The sequence below is a fragment of the Acipenser ruthenus genome, chromosome 11, assembly GCF_902713425.1.
Source record: "Acipenser ruthenus chromosome 11, fAciRut3.2 maternal haplotype, whole genome shotgun sequence".
NCBI lineage: Eukaryota > Metazoa > Chordata > Actinopteri > Acipenseriformes > Acipenseridae > Acipenser > Acipenser ruthenus.
The window spans coordinates 32,950,171-32,970,167 of record NC_081199.1 but is presented as its reverse complement, the minus strand read 5'-3'; the positions used below and the strand labels follow the sequence as shown (position 1 = coordinate 32,970,167).

The window sequence follows — 19,997 nt, the reverse complement described above, 5'->3', positions numbered from 1 at the left end:
CTCATGCAACACTTATTATGTGAATGGCTATTTATTCAAAAGAAAGGAGGGTGTTGTGGTCTCTTAAATAGTTCTGCTATCCTGTCATTTTCAGGTTTTTTTTTTGGTACAGATTCTTGTTTTATCTTTCTAATGACATCCAAGGCTTGTTAAAAATGCAGAAGAATAGAGATAGACAGGCCTGAGAACAGAGTGTGTTCACAGTCAAGTGCACAATGGGCTGACCTGTCCCTTCAGCAAATCTCATTCCGAACGTCTATAGAGACACATTTATATTCACAGTGCTCCTTGCTTCCTGAGCTCAGACTGATGAATCAGCTTCTTGTTTTATAGCTACGCCTTTGTGACATTACCGTGCAATACACAAGCATGACTACCTTTCAGATTAAGAGGGTTGCTCTTTTGGTCTAATGGGTAACACACTCTCTGAGCAACACAAACAGGGTCTGCAGCCCTGAAACACCTGTCTACTTCCATAGAGACATGCTGAGACCGAGTGTGGTCTTTAGCAACAAGGGGTAATATGGTACGACCCGCCAAGGTTTTAATCTAATGGATGGCATACTTGCTCAGCAACCACAGGGTCGCAGGTCTAATCAGATTCCCCCTGCTTTAAATGTACTACCATATCCCATCTCTGTGGTCACTTCCTTACACTTGACAAGGTGAGTTTCATGAACTAAACACATTAAAACAAATAATAAATGCTGTCCTCTTTTCGTTAATTCCATTTACAATACGACCAAAGCAGTATTTCTATAAATTTGGCACCGTCCTTGGATTTGTAAGATAAGATCCTTCCTACCAGATAGAATAATAGGTAAATTATGGGGTCACTAGTAGTTTCCACAACACTGAAAAGATTAAGTCAGCAATTCAAATAGTTTAGGAGATTTTATGATGTGGCAGAGATGGATTTACAAAAACATGTAAAACAGTTTGCAAATATGTAATGATGTTGACGGGTGATTTAATTTGCTGTGTAATCTATTTAACATTATACAGAGCATGTTTCTCTTGATCAGTGATGTATCTAATTTCATTGGTGGCATATCTATTCACCGTTGAGATGTACAGTTCAGTATGGAACACTCAGTGAAGGGCATTTATTCCAATAGAAGATATTTGTTCCAATAGAACATATTTGTTCCAATGATGTAGGGATGCACCAATCATTGGATCAGGATCGGAACCAGCGTCTCCCTATCATTATAATTATTAGCCATTTTCAATGATGCAGCAACGCTGTAGCCAAGCTGCAGTGTAGTAAACATTCTTTGTGGAGATATCTTGCAACAAAAGATTTCAAGGGATTTCAAATTCACATCCCTGCTTGTCTGGTCTATGATGTTAGACTTTAATATGGGGGTCAGGCCCACAACTTTCATCTCCAATCCACCCTTGACAATTTAAACTATCATCTGGTACCATCAATCAAGCAGAAATATGATTGATGGGGGAAACCCACTGGCCCCGGATTGGTCAGAGCACCTATGGGCGTGGCAGCTTATGGTATGAAATGCAACAAGTATCTAACTTTTTTTTTTTTTTTTTGGCAGACTTTTAGACATGTTGACAGTGTTTATGCATAACCACTGATTGTATGCTTGGAGTTTTCCGATTCTTATCCTACGGTTCATAATCTGTGTTTCGCCTTTCGTGTGAGGTACATAAATAATAAACAGACCTGTACACAGTACATGCGATATAGTATGGCCTACATGCTTTTATAACACAGCACCTAATAGACATTTTAACTTTGTTACTACTCATTTTGTAAATTCACCCATTCTTTAAGTTCAACATGTCACATGCTATTTGAATTAACAATGTATCTGGCACAATGTATAACCTATGTATCAAAATGCATAAAGGCAAGTACAATGTTTGTGTTCAGTTTAAATCTTAAATTCTAGCTCATAAATTTAATTATTACTACTAAATAATTATAATAAAAAAATATCAGTATCTGAATCTTTGTCTAATTATTGATATGGACTCAGTAACTGGAAATCGGCCCAATTTAGTTTTTTCCTCAATTGGTGCAGCCCTACAATGTGTTTTACAGCACTATATTGATACACTCCATATATATTAAGAGCCCCAGTGGAGAACTGCAGCACCGCTTAATGACCATTAAAAGGAATTTCTTCATGATTTCTTATAACATTGAGTATGGCAACGTGAAGACACACACTTTAACAAAGGAAATACATAACTTAAAACTGTGTTTTTATTTATTTTAACAGCACTCTAGTGCTTTTTTTATCAAACAGAATACACATCCAGTACATGTGTTTAATGGGCAAAGCATGTTTTCCCTATGCTTCTGCTCGCCCTTGATTACATACAGTACATCCCTCTTAATGGATTAGAGACTCAGGAGTATAGTTGCTAAATTTAAAAAAATATATATTTCACCTTTGTGCCTTGTAAAATACATTCTCTATTAACTGCAGATGTTCAAGTGATTATTATTCAACATTTTTAAGTCATTGTTTAGCCACTTTTGTTATGGAAAAGGAGGCTGTGTGGTCTAGTGGTTAAAGAAAAGGGCTTGTAACCAGGAGGTCCCCGGTTCAAATCCCACCTCAGCCACTGACTCATTGTGTGACCCTGAGCTTAACCTCCTTGTGCTCAGTCTTTCGGGTGAGATGTAATTGTAAGTGACTCTGCAGCTGATGCATAGTTCACACACTCTAATCTCTAAGTCGCCTTGGATAAAGGCGTCTAATAAATAAATATAATAATAATAATAATAATAATATTTATTAGTGCTGCTTTGTCCACAAAATAACATACTATTTTTTTCATTCAGAAGCTTTACTAGATCCCCAGTACTTACATGGTACTTTGGGAAACTCCATACATTAAAAGAATGCCGCCTAAGGGATATATGCCATTCTCTTAGCATCTGGAGCAAATAACATGTTCATCCACTTTAATCTTGTTGTTTCACATGAATGACTTGCTGCACACAAAATAAAATACATTGAGGGAGAATATGTCAGGAGTATAAAAACTCAAGTATAAAGTCAGATGACAGCAGAATTAACTACACCTGTACTTGCAATCGCAAATTATATCAAGTTGGAATGATATGTCCATATGGAATAAAGCGAAGAAAAAAAAAACACTTGATGTTGCTAGTTAATGTGGTTATAATAATAACCATACGTGGGTCACAAAATTAATTTACAGCAGACAGAAAAACATCATAATGCAGATCAAGGAAAATGTTACGAACACTTAATTACATTAAAAAAAAAATCTATTTGCAAAAAACACATCATCAGATTGCTAAAATATCACTCCCATGAAGTCGTTCAAACAGCCTCTTTGCACTTTGTCAAGTCCCTAACAATCACACTTATTTACTCAAATGCCTTTGTAAAACAGGACACTAGGTTAAGAAACTAAAGAAATGTTTAGGCAAATGTGTTATTTTTAAGGATAAAAGCCTAAACTTAAATAAACAATTTCCCTTATTCTTCTGCACACTGTGGTGTTTGTGTTGTTTAATCCCTTGTCTGCTGGTTGTGATTATCAGTAGGAGCAGATACTATATTGGTGCCTGCAAAGAGCTCATGCTGATTCCAGCCTACTGATCCAGACGGTTAAGAGAACACCAACACCACAAAGCATTGTGTGAGTGAAAGGAACAACAACTGTGGTTCAGAGATCCAAGCAGATTTTTAAAAGAAAAAGTCATCAATATCTTTGTTTTACTCAACTGCATGACAACTACGAAAGTCAATTGCGTTCTTATAAAAACTGTATGTGCTTGATCTTCTCTTCTTGAGAGAAATTGCTCCCTAAATAAAGACTAATCAAGTTTCCTGTTAAGCACCTCTCCAGAAATGTTCCATGCTGTTGCGTATTCACCAATCTCTCTGTAAGGATCTGCATTTTTGTGATGATCATTTAGGAATTACACGTACAAAGTAAATACACCTGTTAGACATCAAAAGGTCAATGGCATTTACGATTCTGAAGTCAAAAGTTAAAACATCTTTAACAGCTTCGACTTGGCACGTAAAAAGTATTTAAAAACAAGATAAATGAGAATTAAAATAAGAATAAAACAAATTATACTTTTGACCGCATGCATACTGATGTTTGTTTAAAGTTGTTACCTGCATTTTCTATGGGGAGTGTCATACTGGATCAAATGGTTTGTGAACATGACAGTAAAATGTCTATGGTGATAAAGAATGGTATCATTCGCATGTCCAGAGGTTAAACAATGTGGCAGTGAAATGAGAGAATCACAGCATACAGCTTTGTACCGATTCATCTTAATCTTCTGGAAAGCAAAACGACATATGACCCCAATGTGACAGCCATCTTGGGTCACAGGTCAAAGTGAAGGGTGTGGTAGATTTTGCCTGAGGAGTTTTCATACCATGAAAATATGACATGCTTTCTGAGATATTAGCAGTAGCGGTGGTGGCGGATTTGTAAATTCCTACAAGCTCCCCTCATGGTTTATGAATGAGCCTTGGGCAGAGTTTCCAGCTTTGAGAAAATATGACTCACGTGTGAAATGGCTTGAGGTGGAAGGGTTAACGCTGTCACTGCTGTCCGCGCTCTCGCTGCTCAAAACCTCATCGTCAGATTCACGTACGGAGGAGCACGGCGAGGAGCCATCCACTTCTTCAAACTTCCTTTTTAAAATTCCACTCATGGCTTCAGCTCTCTATCACGCACACCTGGTAAACACAAAGTACATGGTTTAGCATGTGGTACAAGAAAAAGTCGAGTAAACAATAATACACATTTTACTACTGCTCTCAATCATAATGATATTTTCTGTATCTTGTACTTGATGTTTCTCTTAAAGGTAACCGTGTTCACGTGTTTTGTGATTGCTCTTCTTATTTGAAATCATTCTTATCCATTTATTGTACTTGCTCTTAATGGAATTAACTCTTATAACCAAATATTTAAGTTTAAAATATCTTAGTCATAATCGCTCTCAAAACGTAATTATTTACTATATTTTTTATTTTCTCTCATTTGAATTTGCTCTTACTACTGATTTTATTGTATTTCATAACTGCTCTTATCTGTAATGTGATATTTTGTAATGTGATACTTTGTAACAACTGTAAGGTCACTCTGGATAAGAGTGCCTGCTAAGAAAGAAAGAAAGAAAGAAAGAAAGAAATAGATAAATAGATAAATAAATAAATAAATGCTTCACAAAATTCAGGATGGGCACAGTCTTCATTATTCTTTTTGCAAAGGGAGATTTCTGTTTTTATTATAAAAGAACGGACTCAAACAGACTATGCAAAGAACAAGCTGATTGAGAAACACTGGGTAGCAATGAGAAATATGGTTAATTGACTTTAACTATAGGCAATTAAAAAGAACATAAATACGTATAATAATAATATATTTTTTTAATCTACTAAATTCCAAGGTGAGTCACTTCACTGACAGCTTCATGAATTACCTGGGCGATTGGAAATAAAACGTAAAACACGAATGTCTTCTGTGCTGTTTGGCTCTGCCTTATCTTTGTTTCCACTGAATTAGGCCTTGCTCATTAGAAAATAAAATATATTTAGGACAGCAGGTCCCTTTGTGGTTCCAGGATTCGTGATTTTTGTTCATACACAGTAATTGCATCTCTGCATTATTTAAAAACACTTTCTTTGATTACCATTTATAAATTTGTGATGTATTTACTTTGTAAGTCTTTGTTATAAAGCTTAATATGCTATGATTTCATTAATAATTGATAGACTGACTTCATAATGACCCTACTGTAATTCAAGAGTGTGAGGCAGGCTGAAAATGCACTGATGGATGGAACACACTCGATACTGCTCTTTGTTTACTGTAATACAGCCAAAGCAGAGCGTTTTGGAGAGTGAAGTGCGTCACATCAATGTTATTTTTTCTACTGAGGAATCAATGAAATCACATATTGCATGTTTTGAAATTACATATTGCATGTTTTGCACAGCTTTCCAGGTAAAGGGAGGCAGAATTGCATTGCACCGCACATAATGTCTGCACCAATTTTAATACAGCTCTCAAATTAAAACATGTTTTCTAATGACATTTATGATTAAACTCAAAAGGCTAATTTTTTTAAAATTAGAAAAAGACTGCAATCATTACATTCCATGCTTACCGCCCCATATACCAATATTTAATCTGATGCATAACATCACCTGTAATTTTGAAGCATCATTATATTACATTTAAAAAAAAAAAAACTGTTACATTTGCTTTATGTGTTAGGTGCATATCATTGAGATGTTACCAGAAGGAACACGTTGGTTAAAACAGCACAAATTCTGTCTTTAATATTTCGTTATGCTCAGCCAATCCCAAATGATGACACAATTCATAAAAAAAAAATCTAATTTACAGTCCATTTAAAAATCAAATGACCAAATTAAAACTTATCAATGCAAAAATAATAACAGGTATTTTACAATTTAACATAGTAAACTGTGAATTGCAGTCCAATATTTTTTGTATCCATTCTCAATTATATACTGTATTATTGTACACATATTGCATGAGTTATGGAAATGAACATGCATACTGATGCAGTGCTCTGATCATGCTGACTATAAAAGGGTGATCAGTAAAACAAACAAAAATACAAAAAAAAACCCGAGCACAATTCTTAACCAAAAACATGTGTAGAAATGTACACGTAGAAATCAGCTTGCAATCTTAATTACAACAGTTTATGACTAGTATTACACATAATACACAGTCCAATTTTGATTATACCCTAAAAAAGAGATTACTTTTCTGCAAATGCCCGATTTTTGGCCTAAACTAAGATTTTCACAATGTAATTTATGTTCATAATTACAATCTTTTAAACTTACTGCTTTTGGAATGATGGTAATCTAAATTTCATTTTTACCCAGTTGTGGCATTTATACCAAATTATTGATCATACAGTAATTGTCTCGGTTGTAATCAGTTCTACATCATGCTCTGCAAACCAGAAGGGATTTGTCTGTGGTTGGATGAGAAGTCCTGAGAGGAATGCCTGGAATTTGTCCCAGGAATAAAATGGTTGATTGGCTGAATTTTCTCTTTATACATTATCATCCACCACAACTAATGTTTTAGTTTAGTGTTACAAAATTCTTCAATACTGCATTGATCCTCTCCTTCATACAGGTATACATTTGTGGGAAATGAAAGGATTTATTAATACAATACATACATGTAGTTTACATGACCAGCAATTCTATAAATCATTAAAATGATATGCAACCCCAGCAAATGAAAAATTATCATGCATATTATAATTTCTATAGAAAATATATTAAAAACAAATTGCAATTCTCATTTCTGGTTATTTATATGTTCATTGTGTTTGACTACTGTATTTTAGATTATCTCGTGCCCTCTAAATGTATATTGCAAAACTAAAAAAGAATGCATTTCTAAATTGAAATAAAACTAAAGATTGGTATAAATTTGTGTAAAAAATAAATAAATAAATGAATCCAGCTCTATGAACTTTAAATCTACAAATCAATATGCTAATTAAACATTTGCACCAAATCATAATGTTTAAATCAAACAGTTGCAAACATTCAAGGATATTTTCCTGGCTGTAAAATTCAGGATTTTATCATATATAAAAGTGTTTTTTTTATTTTCTTTGATACATTTTTTGTTGAACTGTTACAGACTTCAACTGGCTCGAGGTGACCTTTGAACCCCTAGTCTCTGCAGTCAAAAGCTGCTGGGCTTGTCTTATTTGCATAAGGCTTGCTTCAGCTGACTGATACCAAAAAGGAAGGGCTGCTGGGTAAGAGGGACAAAAACAGCATTTCATTCACGGTACCGAGACGCTTAAGCTGGGGCTGTATTACATTTCTTTGCTCTTCATTTTCTTAAAAGAATCAGAATTAGTATTTTGCTCCCACTTATTAGCTCACAGTATGTGCTGTCTGTAGCTTCCACCTAAAGTGGTTTCCATGGAGACACTTGTATACTTGCACCATTAGTGATAATTGTAAAGGCAGAAAACATTTCAGTAATTTCCATATTACTGAAAAAGACACGTCCTTAAAAAAAGGTTTAAAAAACTTAAACACCACTGATATTATGGATTTACACGTTATTCATTCTTACTTGGGTGAGCTACAGAACAGTCTTTGTGATCATTATTTCTGTTCAGTTGCTGGTTCCTTTTATGTCAACAGCCAATATTTACTGAAACCCAGCATACTGTATAGTGTTTTTCTGCTGCTTGTGCATATGTATTAAAACCGTTTTCATACAATTGTTACAGCTTGATTATATCGAACAGCACAAAAAAAAACTTTCAATGCTTTCCCTCTGTAGCATTGGCAACTGGCATGATGTCATGCAGTACAGTAGATGACAGCAGACTTTCTACTTCAGGTTTACAACAGGAATATTTAAACCAACGTTATTTTAGTAAACAAAACTTTTTGTGCTTTGTATTTTAGCCTACATATCTGCCAATACTGCATAGGTCAGGCAATCAGGCACCTTCTGCAGTTTAAAAGAAACAGTCACTAGATTACAAAGGAAAAAAATGCAGTATAAATCAGATAATAATAATAAAAAAAAAAAGAAGAACAACAATGATGACAATTGTTTTGCCACCCCCTCAGTTCATAATGAATTTAAACAAATATTACATGGTAACATTTTGCAGAATATAAATGCAACCTATGTTTATTCCAGGTCTATGTCTTTTTTAAACAGTAGCCATATTAAAATGTTTTATATATATATAAAATCCTGCCTAATGCTTTTGCATCTGAATCTTGGTGAACAGTAAATAAATGCAGCACTTTGTTTGAGCACTTTACACAGCAACTGACCTGTTCAGACTGGTATATCCCCACTTCTGTCCCCTTCTTGGGGGGGAAAAAAACTTACAAAAAATAATTAAAATAAAACAATGAAATTAAATGAAGGGCTCCCCATTCTGTATCAATCCATTTACTAGCACTGTACTCCGAGGCACAGCTAGAACCTGAGAATTTCCCAGGACTGACTGACACTGCCGGTACCATATGCTTTATTATTTAACGTTAAGAGCTGTTCTCTGCACAAAGGCTCATTAGCTGCTGCCGGCTGAATAGCTCCAGTCTGACTGAGGCTGCCTGTGTGATCACATGGGAGGGATGTCTGAGAGAACCAGGCGTGCCTATGGTCATACTGTCTGCAGATATTTTTACCAGATAAATACTAGGTAAAAGAAACACCACATACTGTAGCAAGCAGATTGCAGGCTTTTTGTTTTATTATATGACACTGTAATTATAACATTGTATATAATGTATGCAAAAACATACCAAAATCATCAACAGTATCGGTAATTAAACTTCCAGGAGAGGATTATTTATTTTGAAATAAAGATATACTGTACAGCAGCGGTCTGTTTAAATTATAAAAACACCAATTGTCAACACCTGAGTTCTATGGAGAGCTCAATATGATCAGTGTGTACAGCACTAATAATTTACTAATACAAATAAATACCCCTTATTGCACCAATGGAAATACTATTCCCATCGCATAGTATTCTGAACCATATAACAATCTTAATTAGAACACCCGAGCTTGATACCTACAGTTTACTCAGTGGCTAATTATGCCCATAACAAAACTAAGAAAAGAACAAAATACAATGACCCCGTTCACACTTGCAATGACCCCGTTCACACTTGCGATTTAAGGCGGCCCTTTTCTCATATGTCAACGCTCCAAAAAAGAAAAGGCAGCCCAGGGCCGGATCAGATTTATTCTGCCACTTCGATGTGGGCCAGGTTGTTTCTTTCACGTAATATAGAAGCTCCAGTACATTCATAATTATGCTTAACTTGTTTCTTCCTCTTATTTAGTAATTAAGCGACACATATAAAAACTAGCGGATTGTGGATCTCAGTAATGATCAATAATGCTGCTGACTTGTTTATTTTGCACGCAACGATATACACAGCTACAGAAGTTTACATTCAAATGAAGTGGTAATGGTTAGGGACTAGAGAATAATTATGAAATGATAATAATAACGAGTAAACAATAGAATAGTTTAACGATCGTGTTTGTAAACAAATACGTATAAATGAGAAGAAACATGTGCAATGTATTTAATGCCGTGTCTTTCCTTAGGAGGGAGCAGTAGTACTATTAGGTGGTCAGTTGTGAGCTTGTCTTGTGAATATCAGTCATGTACATTATGTACAACCTGATAGTCATTTGCAATCTGAGTGAAGTATCCGTTACAAAAATAAATATTTATACCTGTCAACACTAGCAAGTTGCCGTTTCCCGTGTTCTATTACCTCCATGTTCTTGAGAGAATAATGTGATTGTGGGTGGGGGTAAGCTCAGACCGTCACCCCGTTACACACCATAACATTAAGTCAAAATAATCAATAATATATGCTTTTTTAAATATATACCATAAAATTGCTACTGTGCTGCATTGAAAAAATATATATTAAAAAGAAACATCTGCTACAAATCAAGGATTACTGTATATTCCAGTAGCGCTTCCATTTTGAGTGCAGGCTATTGTTCCATAAAAAAAAAGCAAGCAATTTGCCACATTTTAGGCTTGCTTTTGTCACATATGTGAACGCGCAAAGGCGCCTTAAACCGCAAATGTGAATGGGGTTGCAGCCTTGGGCCAGCACAGTAGTGTGAACAGGGTCTTATTTCTATCCATGATCTGGCGACGATCAATTACAACACCTTACACAAAAATGTATTGTCTACCATGCCACCCCTTTCCTTCATTAAATCCACTCTTCCAATGAACAGTAAAATGTTATACATTATGTGCAAGAGAATTAATTTCCGCTTGTATAAAAAGTAACAAGCCATAAATGAATACATGAATAACAATATGCGTATGCCTCCGATTTATATAAAGCAACACTTCATCTTCAGAGAAAGATCTAGATTATACAGTAATCGTTAAACATTAATGAGCAGTTGAAGTTGACCTCCTTAAAACAGAATTATTTAGTTTACTGTTATCACTGGAGAAATTTGGAAGACAAGGCGTCTTTTGTGCAAATGTGCCGCAGTCTAGAAAAACAAACAACAACAACAACAACATGCTTTAATAATATGCTGTCATGCAGGAGCTCTTTCAAAACTTCAGGGGAAAATGCAAAAATTGCATTTTTTGACAGCTGTTTGTTTCACTGTGTAAATGTAGGACAACATGAATAAATACACACACACAAACATCTCATTACCAGACACCTCTGGCAATCAATGATCAGCAACATATGATATGTGTGCTATAAATGTTTGCAATGTTATAATGTGGTGCCTCCAATGAAGAAAACACTACAGGTATCTGTTGTGGTTATTTTTTTTTCTTCGTAGTATTTTTATACATTTTACTGTATCTTACGTATGCCGTGTTTCCATTTGCACCATGAAACCAGTCTGCAAAACACAATCCCATCTTGTTCCAATATCAAACTGGGGCTGCTGCCGGTTCCATCTGCAGTCTACAATCTAACCTGCAACCGGGTGTTATACAAAGGTCAAAGATCACCTACATGTATAACTTTTTCTAAAAGAAGAATTAATTTACAGCTCTGGCTTAGTTTTTATTTTCTGCAATGCAAACCAACCTCTAATGTCCTTTGCACTGGATACTCCTCCATCAAAGTGAATGAGCTACAGCAAATTATCTCCGTATGCATTTCAAACTCGTATTGTCCCAGTTCAAAATCGCCTTGATTTCAATCTGCTGCCGACAGAAACACAGATCAACTCAATCCCAGTGGCAGATGGAAACAAGGCATAAGATCTTTAAAGTTTGATTGTTTAAACTGAGATCTCTGCCTCCTGATCACTAATGCTTCAAATCACATGACAATCTGCTAACTTAATCCAGCTTTTTAGACTAAACGGCTAACCTCAAACAATAGGCTTTCAGGCAGCTAAAAAAGGCTTTCATCTTGAATTGTTATTCTGCAAAACCAAACCAAAAGCATGCCTAAACACTGATGGTCTTGGTATAAATGTGTATAAAAAAAATACAATTTAAAAAACCAAACTCCATAAACTCACACAAAAATGTTGCCTGCTGGCCTTTCAAAAAAATGTCTTTGTGTAAAATGTTAAAACACTACAAGTTTAAGGTTATGATACATAAAATATAAACCAAAATTGCTTATTTCTTTTTCTATTTCTGTTGTCATGAAACAAGCAGCTCAATGCATTGAGAACACATACTTTGTTTGTTATTTGAAAGCATAACATTTCAAACCAAAATAAAGCTGAATGGACACAAATAGACAATGATTTTCCCTAAGCACAGCAGCAGGAAAGTCAGTATTCCCATGCTGTCTCAATTTAAAGAGAAAAAATATTGTCTGACTACGCACATCCGATCAAAGAAAACCCTGGGAATTATTTGCAGAGATACTGTATGTGCAGCTAAAATAGGACGATACCTGTATATCATTTTTACAGTCAATTGGAGGAGGCAGGAACAGAGTGCATTTCCTTTCCCAGAGCACAGTGTAATCTGGTCTAATACTGCCGAGAGAGATAATAATGTGCCAACTTATCTCTTTTAACAGTAACAAGAATCACTGTAGTACTACAGATATCCAGTTACTGTATTGTTTATTTTTTTTCTCACTCCGAATGATCTGACATTGATGCACTGCAATCTTCCCTCTACACTAGCATTTGCCCTTCATGGTAATTCACTGTGAGCTTTAGCAGCAGGACCTTTACTATAGCAGGTATGGCATCTATTTTTGTATTTGCAATGTATTGTTTCATATTGTTTCATACCCCTCTGCATCGTAACCAGTGTCCCTCGGACACATTCCATGTATTTCTTTGCACAAAGCCAAAACTGACATGCCATCTCCTTCATCACTGTTATTGTAGCAGCTTACGTTTTGAAGAAAACAGCTTCAGCAGTTCTGGTCTAATTTGCAAATTAACAATAATTTTAAAATCTATCCAGAGCAGTGGTGTAGTGGTAAATAAAAAAGTGGGTATACTCCCCTGTTTGGTGCTCGAGGCCAGGCAGCGGCATGATAGGAACTTTGGTTGACCATTGTCTAGGTTTTTTTTTTTTTTTTTTTTTTTTTAATTGGATTTGGAGGACTTCACGGGTAAAAATGAAAGCCATTAAAATGCATTTCTGGCACTCAGTTCCACAGGGACAGTGACAACACTATTTTAAGAAATATTTTGATTTTGTAAATAGCACAGACTAAAGAAGTCTCCCAGGCAAACAAAATGCACACAATATACATGGCAGAACTCTGGAAAAACTTGTTTAAAAAAATATATATATATAGTTCAAGCCCTCTCCCAAAAAAAGAAATAAACCAATGTCCTCCCCATCCAAATAGTTGTTGTTCAGCACTGTACAGGGGGATTTGTTAGTTACCTGCTTTGTCAATTGTGGGTGTCCGCTGAATGACCAGAGAGACAGAGGGATGCAACTGAAAACGCCATTCAGACATCCAGGGGTCCCAGCAACTTATATGTTATATACATGTATCTTATTTTATCACTTTTTTCCCCCCTATTGAACAACTTTAATCTGCAGCGGGTCGAGTGTTTTCTGGTCAAATATTCCACTAAGGAAGGTTGCTGAGGTTGCCTCCTTTAAATGATATACGTGGTTTGAAGGTATTACGGTTCTGCAAATAAAATAAATGATTTTTTAAGTGCAATGACTTATTTAAGTTTTGGTCAGGAGGCCAGTGTAGAGTGTCACAGAACACTCACACACACACACACACAGACAGAACACGCAGTCCAGAGCCACGCCCCCACAGATCTAACTGACAGCTCTCAGCTATCAGTGGCGCTCGCAGCAACACAACACAAAGACGCTCACCGTTAAAATATCTTGTCTTTAACCCAGGATTTGCATATCACAGGAGAGTAGAATCGAGTAAACTCTGTATCCCTTATACAAGAAGTGGGTAAACACTATATTGCCCAAATTAAGTGGCTAAACGCTGTTTACCTGCTTATACCCTCGACTACACCACTGATCCAGAGGCCTTTAAGAGTACATGCTTTTTTGTTGTTGTTTCTAAAGAATGAAGTGACTATATGGATAAAATGTAAACACTGGGGAGAAGGGCATTCGAAATGTCACCACTAAACTCTAAATGTACTAGTAGTCACATTAGGCTATATTAATATGAAAAGCATCTACATGGAAAAATAAACTACCAGTATTAGCCATATATGAAACATAATTAATACATCCATTGTTTTTCAGATGGAAATGTTCTTTGTCTGGCTTTGGATCTGTCCATTTTGTCAACACTCAGATTCCAGTCACAGTCTGCAAGTATGAATTTACAACCCTCTGCTAATTCAGGAGTCCAGGAAATATTACTAAATATATTATATTTCACAAAAAGAACATCAATCAACTCCTTAGGCACTCCATTTATATGCAACTACTAATTTGGATCCTTGCATATTTGGAATATCAGCATTTAGAATATGTACTCCAATATATATTCCTTTTCAAGTCTTTATTTACATTCAAGTCATATTCAGATTACTACTGCAGGCATGTATGGCTGTATCATTACTGGAATACAAGCTGAACCAAGCTTGCAGATAAAATGTACCACAGGCACCATCTATCCAGGAAGACACTGTCTTGCATAAAAAACACTCTTTCAATCTAGTGTATAACCAGGTCTATAGTGGGTAAATATATATTATCAACAAAAATCAGGTTACTTCACAAAGTAAGTTTAATTGTAGTTCATATAACAAAGCACAAAGAATAATGACCTGTCCTTTTTTACTATTTCACTGGTGTCAGTTGATGTCACACAGTTATATCTGAACACCAACAACTACAGATAAAATTCAGTATCCCAGCAACAAGAATTTTATATGCTACTGTGACAAAGATGGAGTGTGTGGTGATGTCAGGCCAGGAAATGAATGCACCACTACAATAGCAGACTGGGGTACAGCTGTGCTGCGGCGTGTTTATTTACAAAACAAAAGGTTTAAACAAAATAAAACACTGATACAAAACAAAGGGCACGTGGGCCAAAATAAATAGACAACAGAAAACTACTACAAACAAGTATCGTGCAGTTATTGTATTTCTTGCTCTTATTGTATTACTTGTATTGTAACACTTGAAATGTATTTGCTTACGATTGTAAGTCGCCCTGGATAAGGGCGTCTGCTAAGAAATAAATAATAATAATAAATAATAATAATAATAATAATAATAATAATAATAATAATAATAATAATAATAATAATAATATGAAGGTATAAAGCCAGCATGAGCAGCAATTGTTTACTTTTTACCTCCTCTCTACTCCCGTTCTCTACTCACCGAACACTCGCCAAAGCTGCAGGTCTTTATAGTGGTGACCGAGGGATTAACCAGCTATTAATTATCTTATTATCCCTCTGGCACATTTTGCACGGGTTTATTAATTCTTGCGTGACTGTCAGCTAGTTAAATAATCAGTAGCTGACAGTCACGCATTCTCACGAGGTATTTTAAATAATGTCGGACGGCACCTCTCTCGTCCTTCCACACAAGAGCTTTAATAATAATAACAACAACAACAACAACATCATCATATGCACAGGGGTGGGGAGAACCCCATCACAGCTACAAATCATCATCTTATGCTGACAAACTGATGCGCTTGTATGTCAGGTACATGTCTAGTGGAATCATCGGTCTTTGACTTATTTAGCAGAAGTGCAAAAGTACATCAAAAAATGCATTTACACTAGAAAGCAAGTGTAGACCAAGTTATTTAAAATGGCTTGCATATCTTAAATGAGCTCTAACCAACTTTAAAATACCTGCAAACTGATGTATAAAACGCAACAAAACGTTTGTCAACAGAAGGAAGGGGAGGCCGGTGATACTGTTGTTAGTGCGATTAGGAAGGTGCCACTCCTTTAAAGTGCAACAAACACAATGTTAGACTTTTAATAAAACCCTAAAACTGAATTCACTTTGGGAAGACAACAAATCAAATGTGTTTAGTTGCATTGCACCCCTAATAAATAAAACGCACTATACATACAAATACATTAAACAATACTAATGTGTCAGATAACATGCCTTGAATTCATAAAGATTTAAAAACAACAAACAAAACAAAACACAAACGAAGTTTATTCCAACAGCCCAAAGATGAACACAACTGCATTCCCAAAAGCATATATATATATATATATATATATATATATATATATATATATATATATATATATATATATATATATATAATATCCTCACTCCTTTATGGGTATATAAACTAAACATTATTCATCAATGCAAAGTTTATATTTAGAATTATATTTAGACTGCGTTAATACTTGAGGAGCACAATTCACGTGAGCTGAACAAAATGTAACCTGAGAAATACAGTACATTGTGTTAAATCACACAGATAAAAGACAGGGCTGTATTTGAATGGGAGGATGCAGGTAATCACAGGATTTTCAACCTGGTATCATTTAGACAGAATCTATTAAAACGGATACTACTGTATGTGAATACTATATTTATCTTGAATCCTGCGTAGAGTTGGAAACAGTCCCGCATCAATTTACAATTCCTGTCCATGTATGAGGTATTATTCCCAAACGTAACACTAGGTGGCACACACTTTTTTCTACAGCGAGGATTGGGGTTATTTCTCAATATTGCATGGCCCATAATTCTTTTTTAAGTTTAACTTTACATTTTGGTGCCACAGGAGTAAGATAAAATGGAATGAAAATCTTGCAAACATTCAGTTATTTAAATTCCAGGAGATTGCTTTGAACCTGCTTTAAAAAAAATAAATAAATAAATAAAAAAATGGTATAACAAGACTGTACGTTTCAGACTATACCATATAAAATAAATAAATAAACAAACAATACATAAATAAATAAATATGTTGATAAAGTACCCTTTGATCAGCAATCACTTGCAAGTAGGCCTTTTCTCTATTTAAAGCACTCAAACCTGCCCACACAAGAGACCCCATAAATGGATAGGAATTAAAGTTTTACTTATTTGCTTTACTGAGTTTGCTTTAAAACACTGCAACGCTAATGTAACTAAAGAAACTTAGAGTTCCAGCACACTAAATTTGTAATGGTGTGCAAGTTTGTTCATGTTACATACTGTACCATTTGATTTAGTCTTCATAGGAGAGAGAGATATTAGGGCTGCTCTGATTAACAGATTAAATCGGACCGATTAATCAACTAAAGAGTTGATCACATATTTTGCTTTTTTCCAATTTAAATTGTGCAGAATTTTTTATATAAAATAAAATCAACCAATAGAAGATCTGCATTTTCTCTGCGGCAGCCCAATCATAGGTGAGCAGAGGTGGGACATAAACAGTTATTATTATTATTTATTTATTAGCAGATGCCCTTATCCAGGACGACTTGCAATTGTTACAAGATATCACATTATTTTTACATACAATTACCCATTTATACAGTTGGATTTTTACTGGAGCAATCTAGGTAAAGTACTTTGCTCAAGGGTACAGCAGCAGTGTCCCTCACCTGGGACTGAACCCACGACCCTCCAGTCAAGAGTCCAAAGCCCTAACCACTACTCCACACTGCTGAAGGTCTCAAGTAAGCACTGTAAGAATAGCTGAATTTCACGTGATATTGCTAATATTATACAGACTGTTATTGAGAATTATATTGAAAACTTCAAAAGTAATATTTATAATTGCTTTTTACAAATTAAAAAACAAAACAAAACATTGTAGTCAATTTGGTTACAGACCAATTTTCAAGAAGAACTTTCTCAGAAAAAAATGGAGATTGTTAAAAAAGGGAGGTATACACCACAAATACACAGGAAGGGAAGGGATATACTCGCCACTTCCAACAAATTATTAAAGGTATCCGTGGCTTACCGGTAGCTATCAATTAAAAGGCGATATGGAACAGCACTGGCTACAGCAATCTAGGATGTCTATTGAAGTCAGCAAAAAACACGAGCGTTCCCAGTCACTTGCGAGCCTCTGTAACACTCAAAACTTTTGGACAAACCCGGACTGATTTTCAACTGGATGAGCAGAAGCATAGGGATACAATACATCAAAATGAGCAAGTAAGAAAAGTGTGAGGTTCTTAAACACTTGATTGATTCAGTTGTTTACCTTTGCAAGCTAGAACTGGCATTCAGAGGGTACGATGAAGTCACCAATTCCTGAAATAGACGTAATTATGTGGAATTACTTTCTCTGATTTCTGACTTCGACAGCATGTTACCGGGTACCTCTAACAAAGTTCAGAACGAATAAAAGCAGAAGTACAGGAAGCCAAGTACGTAGATGTAACGGTAGATTAAACAACCAAGATGAAAAAGCAGCTCAGCTGTCTTGTATTTTCAGGTATGTGACTGACAGTGGCCCAAAAGAACGGTTGTGCTATAAAATGTGTTGCATTTACCAAAATAAAAATGCTTTTAAAAAGACTAAATTCCCATTGTGTTTTTTTTTTTTTTTTTTTTTTTTAGATTATTTAGATTTTTTTCGTATTACTATGCAGGACAGCCACTGTTACCTTTATTGAAAACGTGCACGGATTAATAAACTAATGCCCATAAATTAACCGATCAAAAATTTTAAATCAAGTGATAGATAGATAGATAGAGCCAGATAGATAGAAAATGTAATCTCTCTCTCTCACTTATTATGGTACCCTGAATGTGAAATCCACATTTTACCATTCAGTAAAGGTCAAATTCAATCTAGCCTTTCCTTCATGATGCTGCTTCTAAAATCTAATTTGCATACAGGAAGCTGGTTGCCACCATCAGCCAAAGCCCAAGGGTATTGTAGATTTATAATGGTTGCCGAGCAGAGCACTGCAGACAGAGGTAAATAATTAACTGAAAATCAGAGACCTTTATAATCTCTGGGGGAGGGGGGGGGGGGGAATAAGATGTTTCTGATTTCTCCCATGTATGTTACTATAGGAAGCATTCAAAGTGAAGATTCACGTTTTAAACATTAAATACATTTTTTCTCCCTAAAATGTCCTAGTACAGTTTATATATCCTCAATCTCTTCCAATGTACATTTTACATTGAGATAGTTCCAGTATGTTTAGCATCTGATTGATTCAGAGCGCATTTAAAACATTCACATTTTATAATTACTTCTCACTGATGTGAAGTACTGTTTTTTGTCGCCTCAGTTTATGAAAACAGAAAGGATTCGGGAATATGTCAAAAAGGTAATGAAGGGATTTATTAAGAAAGTCACTTGGCAGTATACAAATGTGGAATTATTTTGACATAAATTCTCTCAACTTTTAAAAGGCAAGAAAATACTTAATATAAAAACGGATCAACTGAGGATGCAATAATCCTTGGAGTCGACCAAAGGAATAGATATATTAGGAAACACATTAATAAATGTAAATTGTTATGACCAAGCTTCACACATGTATGCACAGCTCGTATGCAAAGCAGCTATCCCAACCAGAACAAACAGCAAGCAGTTGTCACTTGTGCTGACTTTATCAACATGGTGACAGATCAGAAACCGCAGAGTTCTTTGGATAACTTCTATGCAAAGTAGCTGTGATATACTTTTCCTTTCACTCACAGAAACACAAACCCAGCCTTCTTTAAAGCCGATTCTACCTTAAAAAGACACACGTTCTGGAACATTCTACATAAAAAAAAAAAGAAATTCAACAGTAGCTACCCCAGGAAATGTTAGATAACTAACAAAATTATAAATTTGATAATATTGTGTGTGCAATTGTACATAAACAAGGGTCTTTCATTGTGTTTGCAAACTTTAAGTCACTGTATTTTTTTATTTGGCCTAAAGCAGCTACGCTTCCCATCTCCGCAGCACCCCTGGGTAGTAACCATGTGTACAGCAGTACATAACTCACACATGGATCACTGAATACTGTGTAACAAAGTTCAGATTTACTGTTGCAAAACGTTCCTCATAATATCC

At 35.3% G+C, this 19,997-nt stretch overlaps 1 protein-coding gene across 8 annotated transcripts in view; it reads right to left on the bottom strand.

Moving 5' to 3' along the window:
• Positions 1 to 19,997, bottom strand: part of LOC117426568 (cysteine/serine-rich nuclear protein 3-like) — a 45,450-nt gene that overhangs the window by 4,293 nt on the left and 21,160 nt on the right. For 4 of the 8 annotated variants that reach the window (XM_034044265.3, XM_034044266.3, XM_034044264.3 and 1 more), the window contains one exon: positions 4,540 to 4,712. In XM_034044265.3, coding sequence (XP_033900156.3) covers positions 4,540 to 4,687 — 148 coding nt within the window. In that variant the 5' untranslated portion in view covers positions 4,688 to 4,712. Of the gene's footprint in view, positions 1 to 4,539; positions 4,713 to 8,852; positions 9,109 to 18,176; positions 18,227 to 19,997 lie in introns of those variants that run through there. The other 4 variants (XM_059033718.1, XM_059033717.1, XM_059033720.1 and 1 more) reach the window with 2 other exon arrangements.